This window comes from Eleutherodactylus coqui, chromosome 6 (genome assembly GCF_035609145.1).
Source record: "Eleutherodactylus coqui strain aEleCoq1 chromosome 6, aEleCoq1.hap1, whole genome shotgun sequence".
Classification (NCBI taxonomy): Eukaryota; Metazoa; Chordata; class Amphibia; order Anura; family Eleutherodactylidae; genus Eleutherodactylus; species Eleutherodactylus coqui.
In genome coordinates, this window is record NC_089842.1 from 90,847,445 (window position 1) to 90,866,608 (window position 19,164).

General features: G+C 46.8%; 1 protein-coding gene across 1 annotated transcript; it reads left to right on the forward strand.

The window, feature by feature from the left end:
- Positions 1-6,903: 6,903 nt before the first annotated feature.
- LOC136633645 (uncharacterized) lies at positions 6,904-18,868 on the forward strand. The gene is made up of 3 exons (XM_066609403.1): positions 6,904-6,986; positions 8,099-9,605; positions 18,860-18,868. Exons 1-3 carry the CDS (start codon positions 6,937-6,939, stop codon positions 18,866-18,868), a joined length of 1,566 nt encoding a protein of 521 aa, XP_066465500.1. The 5' UTR covers positions 6,904-6,936.
- The last annotated feature ends 296 nt before the right edge of the window (positions 18,869-19,164 follow it).

Below are 19,164 nucleotides of genomic sequence, written 5' to 3' on the forward strand. Positions count from 1 at the left end.
CAGCAGCCAGAGGATTCAGAGTTGCAGCAGTGGACGAAGCAGAACTCTGGGTGGACGATAGATTGCTGGATGCACTTTCTGCCATCCACGACAGGACCTGCTCACACTGCTCATTTTCTAATAAAGGTCTACCGCGTGGACCCATTAATTGTGAGATGAATATCGGGGTGCAAGAAACGTGCCTCTCTCCTAATCCCGCAGCAGTCGGCTGCGATACACCTGGATCAGGAGCTCGGCCTGTGCCCACACCCTGACTTGGGCCTCCGCGTCCTCGCCCGCGTCCATGTCCTCTAGGCCTACCCCTACCCCTCAGCATGGTGTATTACCAGTAGTGCAGAAACAGAACGCAGTAATTAAATGTGCCGCTTATTGGCCTGTGGTTGGAGGCTGACTTCGCTTACGGAACGCCAGGAAATAATTTTGCGCAAGCCTGCTGTAACACTTAGCTGGCTGCGTATGAATTAGGAGGACAACTACACCCAGCACAGACCCAGAACACTGAGGACAGTCACAGGCAGCCCAAATAGATTTTTTTTCCTAAGTGTTTTTGGAAAGGCCCACTGCCTATATACACTGTATATGTCTTCTGTCCCTGCGTCACCACTACTGGCCCTGGAGTATGTAAAATAACTGCAGATTGTTGCACTGTGGACTGGAATGTGATGTAACAGCCAACACAGAGCCAGGACATAATTTTGCGCAAGCCTGCTGTAACACTTAGCTGGCTGCGTATGAATTAGGAGGACAACTACACCCAGCACAGACCCAGAACACTGAGGACAGTCACAGGCAGCCCAAATAGATTTTTTTCCCCAAATGTTTTTGGAAAGGCCCACTGCCTATATTCAATAAATATGTCTTCTGTCCCTGCGTCACCACTACTGGCCCTGGAGTATGTAAAAAAAACTGCAGACTGTTGCACAGTGGACTGGAATGTGATGTAACAGCCAACACAGAGCCAGGAAATAATTTTGCGCAAGCCTGCTGTAACACTTAGCTGGCTGCGTATGAATTAGGAGGACAACTACACCCAGCACAGACCCAGAACACTGAGGACAGTCACAGGCAGCCCAAATAGATTTTTTTCCCCAAATGTTTTTGGAAAGGCCCACTGCCTATATTCAATAAATATATGTCTTCTGTCCCTGCCTCACAATTTATGTCTTCTGTCCCTACCTCACAATATATGTCTTCTGTCCCTGCCTCACCACCACTACGGGCCCTGGAGTATGTATAATTACTGCAGGGCGCAATGCTCTGCACGGCCGATATACAAAAAAAAAAAATGTGCAACACTGCAAAAAGCAGCCTCCACAGTACTGCACACGGTTAGATGTGGCCCTAAGAAGGACCGTTGGGGTGCTTGAAGCCAAAAATACTCCTAACACTCTCCCTATAGCAGCTCCGGCACCAACAGCACTTTCCCTCCTCTATGTCATAACAAATCTGTGGCGAGCCGCGGGAGGGGCCGATTTTTATACTCGGGTGACACCTGATCTCACCAGCCACTCACTGCAGGGGGGTGGTATAGGGCTTGAACGTCGCAGGGGGAAGTTGTAATGCCTTCCCTGTCTTTCTATTGGCCAGAAAAGCGCGCTAACGTCTCAGAGATGAAAGTGAAAGTAACTCGAACATCGCGTGGTACTCGTCACGAGTAGAGATGAGCGAACGTACTCGTAACGAGTACTTACGCACCCGAGTACCGCCATTTTCGAGTACTTCAGTACTCGGGCGTAAAGATTCGGGGGGCGCCGGGGGGCTGGGAGAGGCGCGACGGTGCGGGGGGGAGCAGCGGGGAACAGGGGGGAGCCCTCTCTCTCCCCCTCTCCCCCCCACTCCCCACTGCTACCCCCCGTGCCGCCACTGCGCCGCCCGAATCTTTACGCGCGAGTACTGCTGTACTCGAAAATGGCGGTGCTCGGGTGCGTAAGTACTCGTAACGAGTACGTTCGCTCATCTCTAGTCACGAGTAACGAGCATCTCGAACACGCTAATACTCGAACGAGTATCAAGCTCGGACGAGTACGTTCGCTCATCTCTAGTTAGAACCCATTTCTAACCCGTGGCATACTTCTATGATGATGTAGGAAAGTAGCTTGTTCGAAATGTCATACATCATGTAGATGACACAGGCTCAGGAGTTGAGGTCACAGCGACTGTTTTCTTGCTCATTTATGAACGACTGCCTGCTTACTGAGAATAGAGGCGGATGGGCTGCAACGATGCCCAACATGCTCCACCTCTATTCAGTCAGTGATGCTCATTCCTGAGTGGGTCACATAGGCAGTTAGGCGAGGGAGAGAAGGTTTAAACAAAAAGTGAAGTAAGGAAAGAGGAAATCCCCACGCAGGCCTTCTTACATCTCCCCGAATGAATGATGGGTGAGAGTTGCCTGTGATTGGCGAGCACCTCAGCCAATCACATTCAGCTCTTTCAGTAGGCAGGGATTTTAAATCCCTACCTGCTGATAGATCAGCACCACAGTGCAGGGGACAGCAGGAGAAGACAAGGCTGAGCCCCGGCAGCTGAAGGGAGGTGAGTATCTATTTGTTTTGTTTTTTAAAGCACTTTTACTGGATTTTCAGAGAAGGACTTATATTTAAAGCCTTTCCCTGAAATCAATTGAAGGGGTTGCTGGCAGCACAATCCTCTACCGCAGCTGACATGTTTGACAGCTGCGGTAGAGAATTGAAGAATTCCTCTGCTGCATCTGTCACAGATGTAGCAGCAGGGAATTCTTTTAACTAGCGGAGATAAAGGAAACATCTGCCGCATGCAGCAGATGTGTTCTTCATCCTGATGGGGGTGACGGCAGCGGCGGAGAGGTAAGTATATATATATAATTTTATTTTTTTTGTACACTAAAATCTTTCTTTTTTAGGGAAGGGCTTATATGTAAAGCCCTTCCCTGAAAAAGAATGCAGGGGTCCCGGCAGACCATTGTTTTCAATGGAGCTGCCGGCAGCAGCCGCGGCTCCATTGAAAACAATGCGTGCATTTCCAATAATGCACGCATGCTCGATCTTTGCAGGAACACACCTGTAAAGCACGAACATGTTCACACACCATAGGGAATGCAATGCTCACTCTCATCACTAAACAGTACTCTAATATTTCCTGGCCCACTGCAGATCATTGCAGCTATACCATCCTATGTGTGCAGTGCCTTAGGCAGAGGACTCACTCTCATCGCTAAACAGTACTCTAATATTTCCTGGCCCACTGCAGATCATTGCAGCTATACCGTTCTATGTGTGAGGTGCCTTAGGCAGCGGTCTCACTCTCAACACTAAATAGTACGCAAATATTTTCTGGCCCACTGCAGATCATTGCAGCTATACTGTCCTATGTGTGTAGTGTCTTAGGCAGAGGGCTCACTTTCATCGCTAAATAGTATGCAGATATTTCCTGGCCCACTGCAGAACAGCATTTCACAGATACCATTCTCTGTGTTGGGTGAAGTAGCCACAGTTATCAGCACTATCCACTGGCTTTATAGCTTTCTGCCCCTGTGCAGAGCATCCCACAATAGCCTTTCCTTGGGTGCGGTGAAGTTGCCCCTGCTATTAGCACTGTCCACTGGCTGTATAGTTTTCTGCCCCTGTGTAGAGCGTCTCACAATACCCTTTTCTTGGGTGCGGTGTAGTTGCCGCAGTTATTAGCACTGTCCACTGGCTGTATAGCTTTTTTCCCCTCTGCAGAGCGTCGCACAATACCCTTTCCTTGGGTGCGGTGAAGTTGCACCTGTTAATAGCACTGTGCACTGGCTGTATAGTTTTCTGCCCGTGTGCAGTGGCTCGCACAATACCCTTTCCTTGGGGGGTTTGAGGTAGCTGCAGTTAACAGCACTATCCACTGGCTTTCTAGTTGTCTCCCACTCCATACAGCCTCTCTATCATATACAAGTCTCTGTGAGCGGTAAATGACCCCTCGGTATCAGCACAAGACAGCAGTTACATTTTTTCCATTCACAGCATAGAGCCTCCGATATCTACTAGTCTCTGTGTGCGGTAAATTAGCCAGTTTTCAGCGCTATATGGTGGGGTAATTTATTTTGGCCCTGCTCTATGCTTAATCTGACATGTTGAGGAGTAAGGGTAAGGGTCCAGGATGTGGATGTGGACGCGGGCGTCAAAGGGAGGGTGTGGGCACAGGCCGAGGTCCTGGGCAGGGTGCATCACAGCCAGCTGCTAAGGGATTAGGAGAGTGCCAAGTCTATATGCTCCCCAGCTTCATATCACAATTTGCAGGTCCGCGTGGTAGACCTTTATTACAAGAAGAGCAGTGCAAGCAGGTCTTGTCGTGGATGGCAGATAACACGTCCAGCAATGTATCAAATACCCACTCTTCTACGCAGTCCACTACTCCTGGCCTAGGGACTGCACCTCTGAATCCTCTGGCTGCTCCTCCTTCCTCCCAGCCTCGTCACTCCAGGAAAATGACAGATTCTGAGCAGGTAGACTCCCAGGATCTGTTCTCGGGTCCCTGCCCAAACTTTGGAAAGTTCCCGGAGTCCAGGTGATGAGGCTGGGACCTCCGGCAACTGTCTCAAGAGCTTTTTGTGGATAAGGATGATGAGACGCAGTTGTCTGTCAGTGAGGTAGTAGTAAGGGCAGTAAGTCCAAGGGAGGAGCACACAGAGGATTTGGAGGAAGAGCTGCTGGATGATGAGGTAACTGACCCCACCTGGCTTGCTAAGCCTACTGAAGACAGGGCTTCAGAGGGGGAGCCAAGTGCAGCACCAGGACAAGTTGGAAGAGGCAGTGGGGTGGCCAGGGGGAGAGACAGGCCCAGAGCCAAGAATCCCCCAAGTGTTTCCCACAGCACTCCCTCGCGGCAAGCCTCCGTGCAGAGGGCTAGATGTTCAAAGGTGTGGATGTTTTTTAGTGAGAGCGCAGACAATCGACATACAGTGGTGTGCAACCTGTACCACACCAAGATCAGCCGGGGAGCCACCACTACCAGCCTCACCACCACCAGCATTCACCGCCTCCGGGTCACACCACTGCCTCTTCCCCTGTGCCACAACCTGCCACACAGATCCAATCCCACTCCTAGGACGCAGGCACGAGCGCCTTCCGGCCTGAATGCACACCGTCACCTCCACAGTCCTCCTCTAGCAATGTCTCCCAGCGCAGCCTTTAGCTGTCGCTAAAACAAGCGTTGGAGCTAAAGCGCAAATACTTCGCCACCCACCCGCATGCACAAGCTTTAAATGTGCACATTGCCAAATTAATTAGCCTGGAGATGCTGCCGCACAAGCTTGTGGAAATGGAGGCTTTCAAAAACATGATGATGGCTGCGGTCCCACGCTACTCGGTCCCCAGTCACCACTATTTTTCTCGGTGTGCTCTCCCCGCCCTACACCAGCATGTCTCCCGCAACATTACTCGTGCCCTCAACAACGCAGTTACTGGGAAGGTTCACTTAACGACGGACATGTGGACAAGTACTGGCTGGCAGGGCCACTACATCTTTCTGACGGCACATTTGGGTGAACTTGGTGGAGGCTGGGACCGAGTCAGAGCCTGGGACCGCTCATGTGCTACCCACACCAAGAATAGCGGGTCCTACCTAGGTGCTGGTATCTACAACGTATTATGCCACCTCCTCTACCCCCCCCTCCACCTCTGCCTACTTCTCAATTACGAAGTGTGAGCACATCGCCAGCAGTCGGTAGCGCGGCAGCACAGCGGTGGGCAAGCGTCAGCAAGCCGTGCTGAAACTAATCAGCTTAGGTGACGAGTGGCACACGTCCCCCGAGCTGTTACAGGGTCTGACAGAGCATACCAACCTCTGGATTTCACTGCTGAGCCTCCAACCAGGCATGGTCGTGTGTGACAATGGCCGTAACCTGGTGGCGACTCTGTAGCTTGGCAGCCTCACACACGTGCTATGCCTGGCCCACGTCTTCAATCTGGTGGTTCAGCAGTTTCTGAAAAATTATCCCCACTTGTCTGACCTGCTCGGCAAGGTGCGCCACGTCTGCGCACATTTCTGCCAGTCCACCACGGATGCTGCCATCCTCAGGACACTACAACGTCAGTTATAGCTGCCAGAGCACCGACTGCTGTGCAACGTGCCCACGTGCTGGAATTCTAAGCTGTACATGTTGGCCAGGCTGTACGAGCAATTGTGGAATACCAACTGCAACATGGGCGGCGGAGTGGAAGTTAGCCTCCGCAGCTCTTTACAGAGGAGTGGGCATGGATGACAGACATCTGCCATGTCCTCGAAAACTTTGAGAAGTCTACACAAATGGTGAGCGGCGATGCAGCAATCATTAGCGTTACCATCCCGCTGCTTTACCTGCTGAGAAGTTCGCTGCTAAGCATAAAGGCCGACGCTTTGGTTAGAAGAGGAGATGGGGGATGACCGTATGTCGCTTGATAGCCAGACCACCCTCACGTCTATATCTCAGCGCGTTTTGGAGGAGGAGGAGGGCGAGGAGGAGGGGGAGGGGGAAGAGACTGCTGGCCACACTGCAGGAGGAGGAGGAGCATCCTCCTAGTGGAGACAGCGATGTGTTGCGTACTGGGACTCTGGCACACATGGCTGACTTCATGTTAGGCTGCCTTTCCCGTGACCCATGCGTTAGACGCATTCTGGCCAACATGGATTACTGGATGTACACCCTTCTCCACCCACGGTAGAAGGAGAACCTCTCCACTCTCATTCCTGACGACGAAAGGGGTACGATAGTGAAACAATACCACAGGGCCCTGGTGGGAAAAGTGATGCTAAAGTTCCCATCTGACAGCGGTAGCGGTAGAAGACACAGTAGCAGGGGAGGTGCGGGGATCAGGCAGCATGTCCAGCGCAGGCAGGGGAACACTCTCCAAGGCCTTTGCCAGTTTTATGGCTTCATGTGGGAATCGAACTCGCAACCTCCAGGTCGTAGGCGAGAGCTTACACTCTGCACCACACGAGGCTCATATGACATCATCAACGATGCGCCGGATAACAGCTGAGACGTGTGGAGAGAGGTAATCAGTGATGAGACACTCCTGTGCATGTTTGTATGTCATTGGTTAATGGTGTTCACATTTCCTATATATATGGTGCACTTTGTATGATATGTATTGGCTTGAGGAAGGTCTATTACGACCGAAACGTTGCCGTAATTTTTGTAATGGGGAAATAAATCTTGTATTTTTCTACATTGCTGAATGCTGCCAGTCACTATTTCCTTATTCCTGACTGCACCCTTGGAGCCTTTCTGGTTTAGGCTTCCTGACTGGCTTTTGCACACTGTTTTGCCTGGCTCTATGTGAGGATATATGCTGTGCTGCTGGGAACCTCTTTTTTCTACTCAGTGATATCTACAAACCAGATCCAGCTTGCACCTGATACAGGCACAAAATGGAAAAATACCCGGACTCTGACAGACCAGGTAACCCTGTTATTTTTTCGTATTCGGATGTGGATGTTAACAAGATTATTGCAGGAGCTACACGCAAGAATAGCTATCTAGAAATGCCAACAGTGGATATGTTACTACGGAAGTGGGAGATGGAAAATAAAAAGAACATCTCCCTATCTTTGCACATGTCCACACTATGTGAATATTTTAAGGTAAAACGCATTCCGAGAGGGCTACGCCCACATGTGCGCCCGACCTTAATGGCAGATAACAAGACATTTTGTTCAAAATTTGAAGGCATAGTGAATAAATTTTCGTTTGACATGATTGTCTTGAATGTTGAGTTCTTACAGTTGGAGATTGCTGAGAGTACAGCTCGCATATCCTCCTTGGAAAAGAATATTCTAGAGATCTTGACACCAGAGGACTGGAATAAACATAAGGAGAAAAAAACAACATATCTCAAACGACATCAGGAGGAATTGGAGAGTATAAAAAAAACCAAGTGGTTTAGGGATGTCGACGATTATGCTTATGGTCGTGTATTTTGTTGGCAGACATCAAAGAATAAAGTCACAGATCCCTTCGAATCGAATACCAAACAAAGACGACAACGACGCCGTCAACCCAGGAATAGAAACCAATTTGGGTTCTCATCTCGTGGTTCGATTTCAACGGATGATTCGGCCAAGAATGATCATGTGGGTGCCTCCACATCCTCTTCTTCTTTTTTAGGCCGTGGCAATCCAAACAGGATGAAGAGAAAAGAGGGACCTTCCGGTGCCGCCGAGGCGGACGAAAACATCACAGGGCATACAAGAGATCCCGACGGGGTGATGACCCGATCCACGAAACGACCACCGCTGATGGACTTCAGGAAATAGTGGATGTTGGAGCTTGTGAACCTACCAGTGACGGTATTGTAATCAACATTTCTTCCAGGGTATTGACATCAGATGAGACGACTGTATTGGGCAAGGGTCTATCATTTTGCTGTGTAACTTCTATGAATTGGTTTGATCTTAATCTTGATGTACAGCGTTTATTCAGAAATTTAAGGCTTAAAAATCAATTTTCCTCACAACCATCACGTACGGTTGCACAGACCACTACACCGGGGTCTTTTTCCCTGGTTGGAACTGGTCTTCGCAACAAAAGTACGTATCAACCACCTACATCAAATCCTCAAATTGAAGTATTTGCTAAATTAGTATTAAAAGATATTGAAAAACTGAGATCCAAAACATTGGGTAACAAGAGGAGGCTTAAGAATAACCTTAATATGAGGGAAAGGAAAGCCCTCAATTCTCTTGCGCAGGATGATGCGATTGTGGTTAAACCAGCCGATAAGGGTGGAGCAATAGTCGTGATGGATACCAGTATGTACACAACAGAAGTGTTCAGACAATTAAATGATGAAAATGTTTATGAAAAATTGCGATCGGACCCTACCATACGGTTTCAATTACAATTAAGGGGAATGTTGAATGAGGCACTATGGGCAGGTTTGATCGATAAAAAGCTGTTGAAATTCCTTGATATCCAGCACCCCATTGTTCCCACTTTATACACCCTCCCAAAGGTCCACAAGGATCCCCAGAATCCCCCTGGGAGACCGATTGTTTCAGGCAGAAACTCACTCTTCTGCAATATCGCACGATTTTTGGACAAGGTCCTGAGGCGTTTTGCAGATGAGGCGGATTCACACATCAGGGATACATCTGACTTTTTGAAAAAAATTGCATCGTTTGATATGACCGAAGATGTTATTCTGGTCACCTTTGATGTGACTGCGCTATACACCTCTATCAGTCACGATAAAGGGATAGATGCCATTAGACAGTTTCTGATGGCATCGGATATGTCCTCTGAGTGCATGCAGTTTGCCCTGTCGCTGCTGGAGTACATCCTCCGCAACAATTATTTTTTGTTTGGGGGGGTGTACTACAGACAGCGACAGGGCACTGCTATGGGCTCTAATGTGGCGCCAACATACGCCAACATTTTTGTGCGCCAATTTGAGGAGAAGTATATCTATACCTCCATATATGCGGCGTCGTTGGTGTACTGGGGTCGGTACATCGACGACGTGTTTGCTTTATGGAAGGGTTCGCTCCAAACATTACAGGAATTCCATACCTTTTTAAACGCTATTTACCCAGAACTTCAGTTCACTATGTCCTACTCTATTGTGGAAATCCAATTCCTTGACGTTTTGATTAAAAGACAAGGAATGGGATTGGTAACGGATCTTTACACAAAAAAGACAGATCGGAACAGTTTATTGCTCTATAGTAGCAACCATCCGGTCGCCATGAAGGACTCACTACCATGGAGTCAACTTTTACGAGTGCGAAGAATAGCACACGATCAAACCATTGATTTAAGATTGGATGAGATGTGTAGGAGGTTCCTAGATAGGGGATACCCTGCACCAATCATCACAAAGGCTGCCATACGAGCTAGGGCAATACCACAACAAGATCTTTTGACACCTAAATTAAAGAAACAGACAATGGACAGGATTCCGTTTGTCAGTACCTTTAATAGTCTTAGTGGAACCGTTGGTAACATTATCAAAAAACATTGGCCACTGCTGACATTAGATGGGGCTGTAATACCTGAATTTAAAAATAAGCCTATAAATGCATATAGAAGAGGTAGAAACATAGGTGACCAACTGGTCCACTCACACTTTGCTTCACACAAATCAGCCGTCCAGAGTTTCTTTAAACCCCCTAGAAAGGGGAACTTCCCATGCCTTGCCTGTAGTTGTTGTAACAATTTGGTGAGGGGTGACGAATTTCGGCATCCTCTCAGGGGCAATAGGTACAAGATACAGGGGAGATATACTTGTGCTTCACCATACGTGATCTACCTCATCACCTGCCCATGTGGCCTTGGGTATGTGGGTGAAACCACTATGGAGGTGAGATCACGTATGGTGAAGCACAAGAGTACAATTCGGACGGAAAATCTACAATTACCTGTATCGCGACATTTTTTGGAGGCTAAACACAACATCAGCCAGTTCAAATTTAGGGTCATTGATCATGTCCCCGTACTTCCACGGGGGGGTGATAGAGAATTTTTATTAAAAAAGCGTGAGTTAAAATGGATATACGAGTTGGACACCATGCACCCAAAAGGGCTTAATCAGGAGTACATTTTTCAGCCGTTCTTGTAAATCTTGTTACACACATCAGTATATGAATTGTACATATGTTTTATTAATGAATTTTTTTATGGGTATATGTGTAATTGTATTCTTTTTGTTTTGTTTACACAGGTTGTTGGTCTCTCGCTGGTTCCCTCCCCACACGTCTGAGATATGACGGTCCATTATTTCATCATCTTGAAGAAAAAATATAGATTCATGCATAGTGATATATAGTATCAATAAAATCACAATTTGACTAGGCAGTTAACAGTTGGTGTTCTGTTCTTTTTTATTGGTTTATACAATGGGTTAACATTGGACTATTCATACTCTATGGGTGAGAATGTATATTATTAGATAAGATAGCCTTTGTCAACGTGAATAGACCTGGAAGGGATGACTTTCTAGATGAATATGGGGACATTACTTGATAATACCAGTAGGTTGTTGATATACCCCTTTTTTATTAGATATAGAACATCACAGTAATGATAAAAGGTCATCTATATTATATTGGATAGATATATTCTCCCTGTGATAGGTATGATGGAGAAAGAATTTACTTACTCTTTATCCTCATATTTATCTATTTGATATGTGACATTAATAGATATATACATCGGGGTCCTCTCAGTAGATGCTGCAGGTTATGCGGTATGCGGTCAGTGTCAGTTGTGGTAACGCATGATCGGCGATCCTGACACTTTGCATTGCATCACTACGGGTGACCAATGCACTGAGGAGGTATCCGAGTAGATAATATAATATATAGGTGGAATGCGAAAGTAAGGTTGTGGCGCGGTGATGGGACTGAGTATCGGCCTCTGTGATGACAGATGACCGGCGCATGTGCAGACGCACTATCAGTGCGGTTTGCCCATTTCTGACGTGGTCGCTGGGCCCGACGACCGGCGCATGCGCAGACGCACCTTTAGTGCGGTTTGCCCATTTCTGATATGGCCGCTGTGCCCTACTGTGGCTTAGAGCGTGTTCTCGCGATAGTTGTAGCTCGGCACATGCGCAGAGGGTGCGGTTCAACTTAGATGGACGCACCAATGTGTGAGGAGGTCAACTAAAGATGACATCAAAAAAATCAAATCATGGTACTTGTATAGCGCCAACTTATTCCGCAGCGCTTTCAGGTAATTATTACTTGTTACCCCCCGCCAGGCTGGGTTCTCATTTTGCCTGCCTCGGGGGGATGGGGGGGCTGAGTCGGCCTTGAGCCGGCTACCTGATTCATGTGGGAATCGAACTTGCAACCTCCAGGTCGTAGGCGAGAGCTTACACTCTGCACCACACGAGGCTCATATGACATCATCAACGATGCGCCGGATAACAGCTGAGACGTGTGGAGAGAGGTAATCAGTGATGAGACACTCCTGTGCATGTTTGTATGTCATTGGTTAATGGTGTTCACATTTCCTATATATATGGTGCACTTTGTATGATATGTATTGGCTTGAGGAAGGTCTATTACGACCGAAACGTTGCCGTAATTTTTGTAATGGGGAAATAAATCTTGTATTTTTCTACATTGCTGAATGCTGCCAGTCACTATTTCCTTATCCCAGCAAGACTGTGTCACCAGTCGAGGGAGCACTGTAAAAAGATGGTGATGGAGTACATAGCCGACCATACCACCGTCCTCCGTGATGCCTCTGCTCCATACAACTATGTCAAAGCTGGACACGTGGCATGAACTTGTACTGTACGTCCTGGAACTGTTGGCCTGCCCTACCGCAATCATCTTGTCAGAGAGGGTGTTTAGGGCTGCTCGGGGGATCATCACGGATAAGCGTACCCACCTGTCAACTGACAGCACCGACAGGCTTACACTCATAAAGATGAACAAAGGCTGGATTTCCCCAGACTTCTCTTCTCCACTGGTGGAAAGCAGCAGATCCTAAAGATTCTTTTTGCTGCAACAGGAGAAAAATGCATCCTCTATCACCCTAAAAATAGGGAGAATTAGATTTGTCTATCCCTCTCGGATATTACTCCTCCTCCTCCTCCTAAAATGTCATCATGCTGAACTGCCAATTTCTCTGCGGCCTAAAAGGCTCTGGTTAAAAATTTTAAAAGTTAAACTTAAACCAATTTTTTCGGAGGGCTGCCTCCAGGCTCTGTTACAAATTAAGCAACAACGAGCTGTATTTTTAAAAAATGTTTATGGGTTTCACCTGCCCTCGACGTGCAGGAATTTTCACGGGTACACTTGTACTCTTAGCACACCAATTTTTCAGGCCCTCACCAATACTGTTAGCAAACTAATTTTTACGGGCTTCGCCTATACTCTTGGTAAACACATTTTTTCAGGTGTTTGCCTATACTCTTACTTCAGAAATGTTACTGGGGTCCGCCTATACCCTTGCTACTGAAAGATTTGAGGGGTTCGGCTATACTCTTGCTACAGAAATGTTACTGGGGTCCGCCTTTACACTTGCTACTAAAAGGTTTGAGGGGGTCGGCTATACTCTTGCTGCAGAAATGTTTGAGGGGTCCGCCTATACACTTGCTACTGAAATGTTTGAGTGGTCCGCCTATACACTTGCTACTAAAAAGTTTGAGGGGTCCGCCTCTACTCTTGCTACAGAAATGTTACAAGGCGTCCGCCTGAACAATAGCTATTGAAAGGTTTGAGGGGTTTGCCTATACTCTTGCTACAGAAATGTTTGAGGGGTTTGCCTATACTCTTGCTACAGAAATGTTATTGGGCTCCGCCTATACACTTGCTACTGAAAGGTTTGAGGGGTTTGCCTATACTCTTGCTACAGAAATGTTTGAGGGGTTTGCCTATACTCTTGCTACAGAAATGTTATTGGGCTCCGCCTATACACTTGCTACTGAAAGGTTTGAGGGGTTTGCCTATACTCTTGCTACAGAAATGTTACTGGGGTCCGCCTATACACTTGCAACTGAAAGGTTTGAGGGGTCCGCCTATACTCTTGCTACAGAAATGTTACTGGGGTCCGCCTATACACTTGCTACTGAAAGGTTTGAGGGGTTCGCCTATACTCTTGCTACAGAAATGTTACTGGGGTCCGCCAATACACTTGCTACTGAAAGGTTTGAGGGGTTCGCCTATACTCTTGCTGCAGAAATGTTACTGGGGTCCGCCTATACACTTGCCACTGAAATGTTACTGGGGTCCGCCTATACTCTTGCTACAGAAATGTTACAGGGTTCCGCCTATACACTTGCTATTGAAAGGTTTGAAGGGTTCCCCTATGCTCTTGCTGCAGAAAAGTTACTGGGGTCCGCCTATACACTTGCCACTGAAATGTTACTGGGGTCTGCCTATACTCTTGGTACAGAAATGTTATTGGGCTCCACCTATACACTTGCTATTGGAAGGTTTGAGGGGTTCGCCTATACTCTTGCTGCAGAAATGTTACTGGGGTCCGCCTATACACTTGCCACTGAAATGTTACTGGGGTCTGCCTATACTCTTGGTACAGAAATGTTATTGGCCTCCACCTATACATTTGCTATTGAAAGGTTTGAGGGGTTCGCCTATACTCTTGCTGCAGAAATGTTACTGGGGTCCGCCTATACACTTGCCACTGAAATGTTACTGGGGTCTGCCTCTACTCTTGGTACAGAAATGTTATTGGGCTCCACCTATACACTTGCTATTGAAAGGTTTGAGGGGTTCGCCTATACTCTTGCTGCAGAAATGTTACTGGGGTCCGCCTATACACTTGCCACTGAAATGTTACTGGGGTCTGCCTATACTCTTGGTACAGAAATGTTACTGGGGTCCGCCTATACACTTGCAACTGAAAGGTTTGAGGGGTCCGCCTATACACTTGCTACAGAAATGTTTGAGGGATCCGCCTATACTCTTGCTACCAAAATGTTACTGGGGTCCGCCAATACACTTGCTACTGAAAGGTTTGAGGGGTTCGCCTATACTCTTGCTGCAGAAATGTTACTGGGGTCCGCCTATACACTTGCCACTGAAATGTTACTGGGGTCTGCCTATACTCTTGCTACCAAAATGTTACTGGGGTCCGCCAATACACTTGCTACTGAAAGGTTTGAGGGGTTTGCCTATACTCTTGCTACAGAAATGTTACTGGGCTCCCCCTATACACTTGCTATTGAAAGGTTTGTGGGGTTCGCCTATACTCTTGCTGCAGAAATGTTACTGGGGTCCGCCTATACACTTGCCACTGAAATGTTACTGGGGTCTGCCTCTACTCTTGGTACAGAAATGTTACTGGGCTCCGACTATACACTTGCTATTGAAAGGTTTGAAGGGTTCGCCTATACTTTTGCTGCAGAAATGTTAATGGGGTCCGCCTATAAACTTGCTACAGAAATGTTACTGGGCTCCGCCTATACACTTGCTACTGAAAGGTTTGAGGGGTTCGCCTATACTCTTGCTACAGAAATATTACAGGGGTCCGCCTATACACTTGCTACTGAAAGGTTTGAGGGGTCCGCCTATACACTTGCTATAGACATGAGGGTTGTGTGGCTATGAAGCGAGCGTGTGGCATGAGGGCAGCTGAACGCTGCGCAGGGAAAATTTTGTGTGCGCTGTGGACACAGGCTTGTGCGGGGGGTTGGACAGCAATGCCAGCATGTAACACAGCAGAAGAGGCAGCGGTGTCACCTGCAGGCGGTGATTGTCCTTGGTTGCAGCTAGTGTGGTGCTTAGCTAAGATGTGCCAGCGTGTGTGCCTTGCTAATGAGGGTCTGTGCCAAGTAAATTGTTAGGGGGGTAACCGCCAGGCTCTTTTCCCCAATTTGGCTTCATAGTGGGACCTGGGAGCCTCAGATGCAGCCACGCATGCTGCCCCTGCTGTTCCCTATCCATTTCTGTGGTGTTTCCATGACTTTCTGAGGTTTTCTGGTGTTTCACAAATCATCCCCTATGCAGAGCATTGGTCAGCTTGAAAAATGCTCGAGTCCCCCATTGACTTTAATGGGGTTCGTTACTTTAAACGAGCTCTCGAGCATTGCGAAAAGTTCGACTCGAGTAACGAGCACTCGAGCATTTTGGTGCTTGCTCATCTCTAGCCATAATGTGTTTTTCTATAAATTTAGCTTTTTATGTTAATAAAATGGCTGCAATTAAATGCATTCTGCGTCTTATCAGTATTAGTAGAGATCTGCCTACAGATTAATACTGTGAGGACACAGATCACGTCTTCCCTGAATGCTTCTAATGTGGCTGTTTGTAGTGAGGAAACACATATCAACCGTATTCATCCAACAACATTTTATTGGAAGGTAGAAACTCCCAGGTAAGAGCGGTGACCACCATGTCCCTGTATTCAGCTCTGTATATACAGTTAACATGACTACATCCTGGATTCATACACCCAATAAGTATGGCGTTGGAAAATGAAGACATGAATTCCTTAACACCAAAGGATATAAGTTGGCATCCTGGCTGGGTGGCACTTAAAGGGGTTGTCCCGCGCCGAAACGGGGTTTGTTTTTTTTAACCCCCCCCCCCCCCGTTCGGCGCGAGACAACCCCGATGCAGGGGTTAAAAAAAACAAACGGAGAGTGCTTACCTGAATCCCGGCGGTCCGGCGTCTTCATACTTACCTGCTGAAGATGGCCGCCGGGGTCTGCTCCCTCCGTGGACCGCAGCTCTTCTGTGCGGTCCATTGCCGATTCCAGCCTCCTGATTGGCTGGAATCGGCACGTGACGGGGCGGAGCTACACGGCGCCGGCATTCTGCACGAGCGGCCCCATTGAAGACAGGAGAAGACCCGGACTGCGCAAGCGCGGCTAATTTGGCCATCGGAGGCCGAAAATTAGTCGGCACCATGGAGACGAGGACGCTAGCAACGGAGCAGGTAAGTATAAAACTTTTGATAACTTCTGTATGGCTCATAATTAATGCACAATGTACATTACAAAGTGCATTAATATGGCCATACAGAAGTGTATAGACCCACTTGCTGCCGCGGGACAACCCCTTTAATGCAACAGGAGCAGGACATAAACTTCTGAGCCAATGCCTTTTCACAGCAGGAGTCAGCTGTGACTGATAGCTGGCCTCCCACGGCAACAGGAGGGATCGATGAGAACATCGATTCCCACTCTTAATCCCTTTCATGATGAGATCAATGTACATCGGAACATGTAAATGGTTCACAGACGTAGTGCACTCCCTTTGTGACGTGATCAGCACTCCGCAATATTATTGTGGAGGGCCGGTCGGTTGCCATGGCAACTGGATGCCACACTGGTGTCCGGGCCTGCCGTAGCCTGTGATCGTGATTGTAAGCGATCATGCATTGCAACACAGAAGTACTCAAATGCATTATCATAGGGATCAGAAATTTTATGGCTTAAGGCCGCCTGCAGACGGGCGGAAATCCCGCGGCGGGATTTCCTGTGGGATTTCCGCCACTAAAAGCCTGCATAGGAGTGCATTACAATACGCACTCCTATGCAGATGGCCGCGGTTTGGCCGCGCGAAATGTCGCGCGGCAAACAAACCGCGGCATGTCCTATTTCTGTGCGGGGCTCGCAGGGCCTCACACAGAAACGTCACTCACCCGGCTGGCGGCTCCGGTCTGCGCATGCGCCGGCTGCCCGGCAGCCGGCACATGAAAGAGCCGAGGCCGCCAGGCGCAGGTGAGTACGCGCTCCTGCTTGCAGGTGCTGGGGTCGGGTCCCGCGGCGAGAATTCTCGCCGCCGGATCCGACCCGCCCGTCTGCAGGCAGCCTAAGTCACCAACAGGCAAAAAAAAAATGTTAAAAAAAATGTTTTCACTTTTTTGCAGACCACTTTCCTGCTTGTATGAAAAAATATTTTTTAAAAATCAACATATTTGGTATCATTGTATCCATAACGACCTGTACAATAAATTGAACACACTATTTATCCTGCATAGCAAACACTGTTAAAAAAATCTTTAAAAAACTGTGCCAAAATGCTTATCTTGTTAATTTTGCCTCCCAAAGACTGCAATAAAAGTGATTAGTTAAGCCGTACGTACCCCGTATGTACCCCGAAATGGTACTAATAGAAACAACCACTTGTTAGGCAAATAACAAGCCTTCACAAAGCTATCTCCATGGAAAAGAGTTATGGGACTTTGACTGCAAAGATGTAAGAAATAATTTCAGAAAACACAGATTTTCATTGTGCAAAAGTGGAAAACCTAAAAAAACTAATAATTTTGGTTTCGTCATACCTGCTCGCAGAAAAAATGTATCATGAAAACAAAAAGAACACTGGCAGAATTGATGTGTTTTCTCTCTGTTTGTCCTCCCAAAAAACGTGTATAAATGTTACAATACATTATATGTACCCAGACATTGTACCAATAAAAATTACAATTTGCTACATAAAAAGCATGCCTTCATGTGGCCGTGTGTATGGAAAAAAGAAAAGTTATGACTTTTGAAAACTAAAGATGAAAATGAAAAGGGGATTCCAGACAGTTCATGTTTGGCTGAAGTCATCATTGACTCTAATGAACACAGATGTTCCTTTGTGAGAATGATAGAAGGATCTTATCTTCTGAGCTCAGTGTACGCATCCTCAGATTTGTTCTGCAAATCCTGCAAGATACACATGTAGAAATTATTAATAAATTGCCACGAAAACAACAACAAAAAATGGTACAAAGTGTAAAAAATAAAATGTACAACTTTATACGCATAAGAATACAAAATTATCAGACAATAATGGGAATTGTATTATTAATCTTTACATACCACGTTTCCCCGAAAATAAGACAGTGTCTTATATTAATTTTTGTTCAAAAAGGTTTACCTTTTTACATGTATAGCTGCCTGGACACTATTTAAATTGACTTTTTAAATTAACTGTTAGCAGGGCTTAATTTTGGAGTATGGCTTATATTTCAAGCATCCTCAAAAAGCCTGAAAAATCATTTTGCATCCTCAAAAATTCTGGAAAATCATGCTATGTCTTATTTTCAGGGCATGTCTTATTTTCAGTGAAACAGGGTAGTTTATACTGTATATCTGCTTTGCCTTCGGCTGGCTTCTGACGACCGTATATCGGCTGGGTTTTCACGCCCTGACCGATAAATGGTGTCCCTCTCTGCAGGGGGAGGAGGCTGGAGAAGTGCACGGAGCAGTTTCGGATGTTTTATTATATAATTTGTGTAGTCTTGAATTACAGGGTGTAAACCACAAGAGTTTTGGTTGGTGTCATTGGTGGTTCATTTTAATTTTTATATATATATTTTGATTTTAGTTTGTAATTTTTTTTAAACTTATTTTTGTAAATATTTGTTTTATCATCTACGTCCCCCATGATGTCATACAAGACATCTGGGTGTCTTTAACGTTGTCTTTTTTTTTTATTTTACACTTTTCCCTTGTAGCTAGAGTAGACATAAGAGCTCCAGTTACAGAGAAAAACATCCCCCTCTAGTGACAATAGTCATTTACGTGTCGCATAGTGGAAGTAACATTTACGCTTTCACACTTTAGTACATAGCGCTCATTCAATGACATGTAGACTGTAAGGGCTCAGTCATATGGGTGTTTTTTCGCGCGATTTGCACATGCGTCCGGCGATTTTATAAAACCATTGCTTTGCAATGGTATCGGACACATGAGCGCTTTTTATGCGCTCGTCCGATAAATTATAGAACAGAAATCGCAGATCGCACCTATCTGCGATCTG

Bases quoted from the DNA above. Each gene is read 5' to 3' on its own strand.
- LOC136633645 (XM_066609403.1), top strand. From the start codon at position 6,937: ATGACATCATCAACGATGCGCCGGATAACAGCTGAGACGTGTGGAGAG. The intron at 6,987-8,098 runs GTAATCAGTGAT...CTTCTTTTTTAG, and splicing joins GCTGAGACGTGTGGAGAGAG to GCCGTGGCAATCCAAACAGG.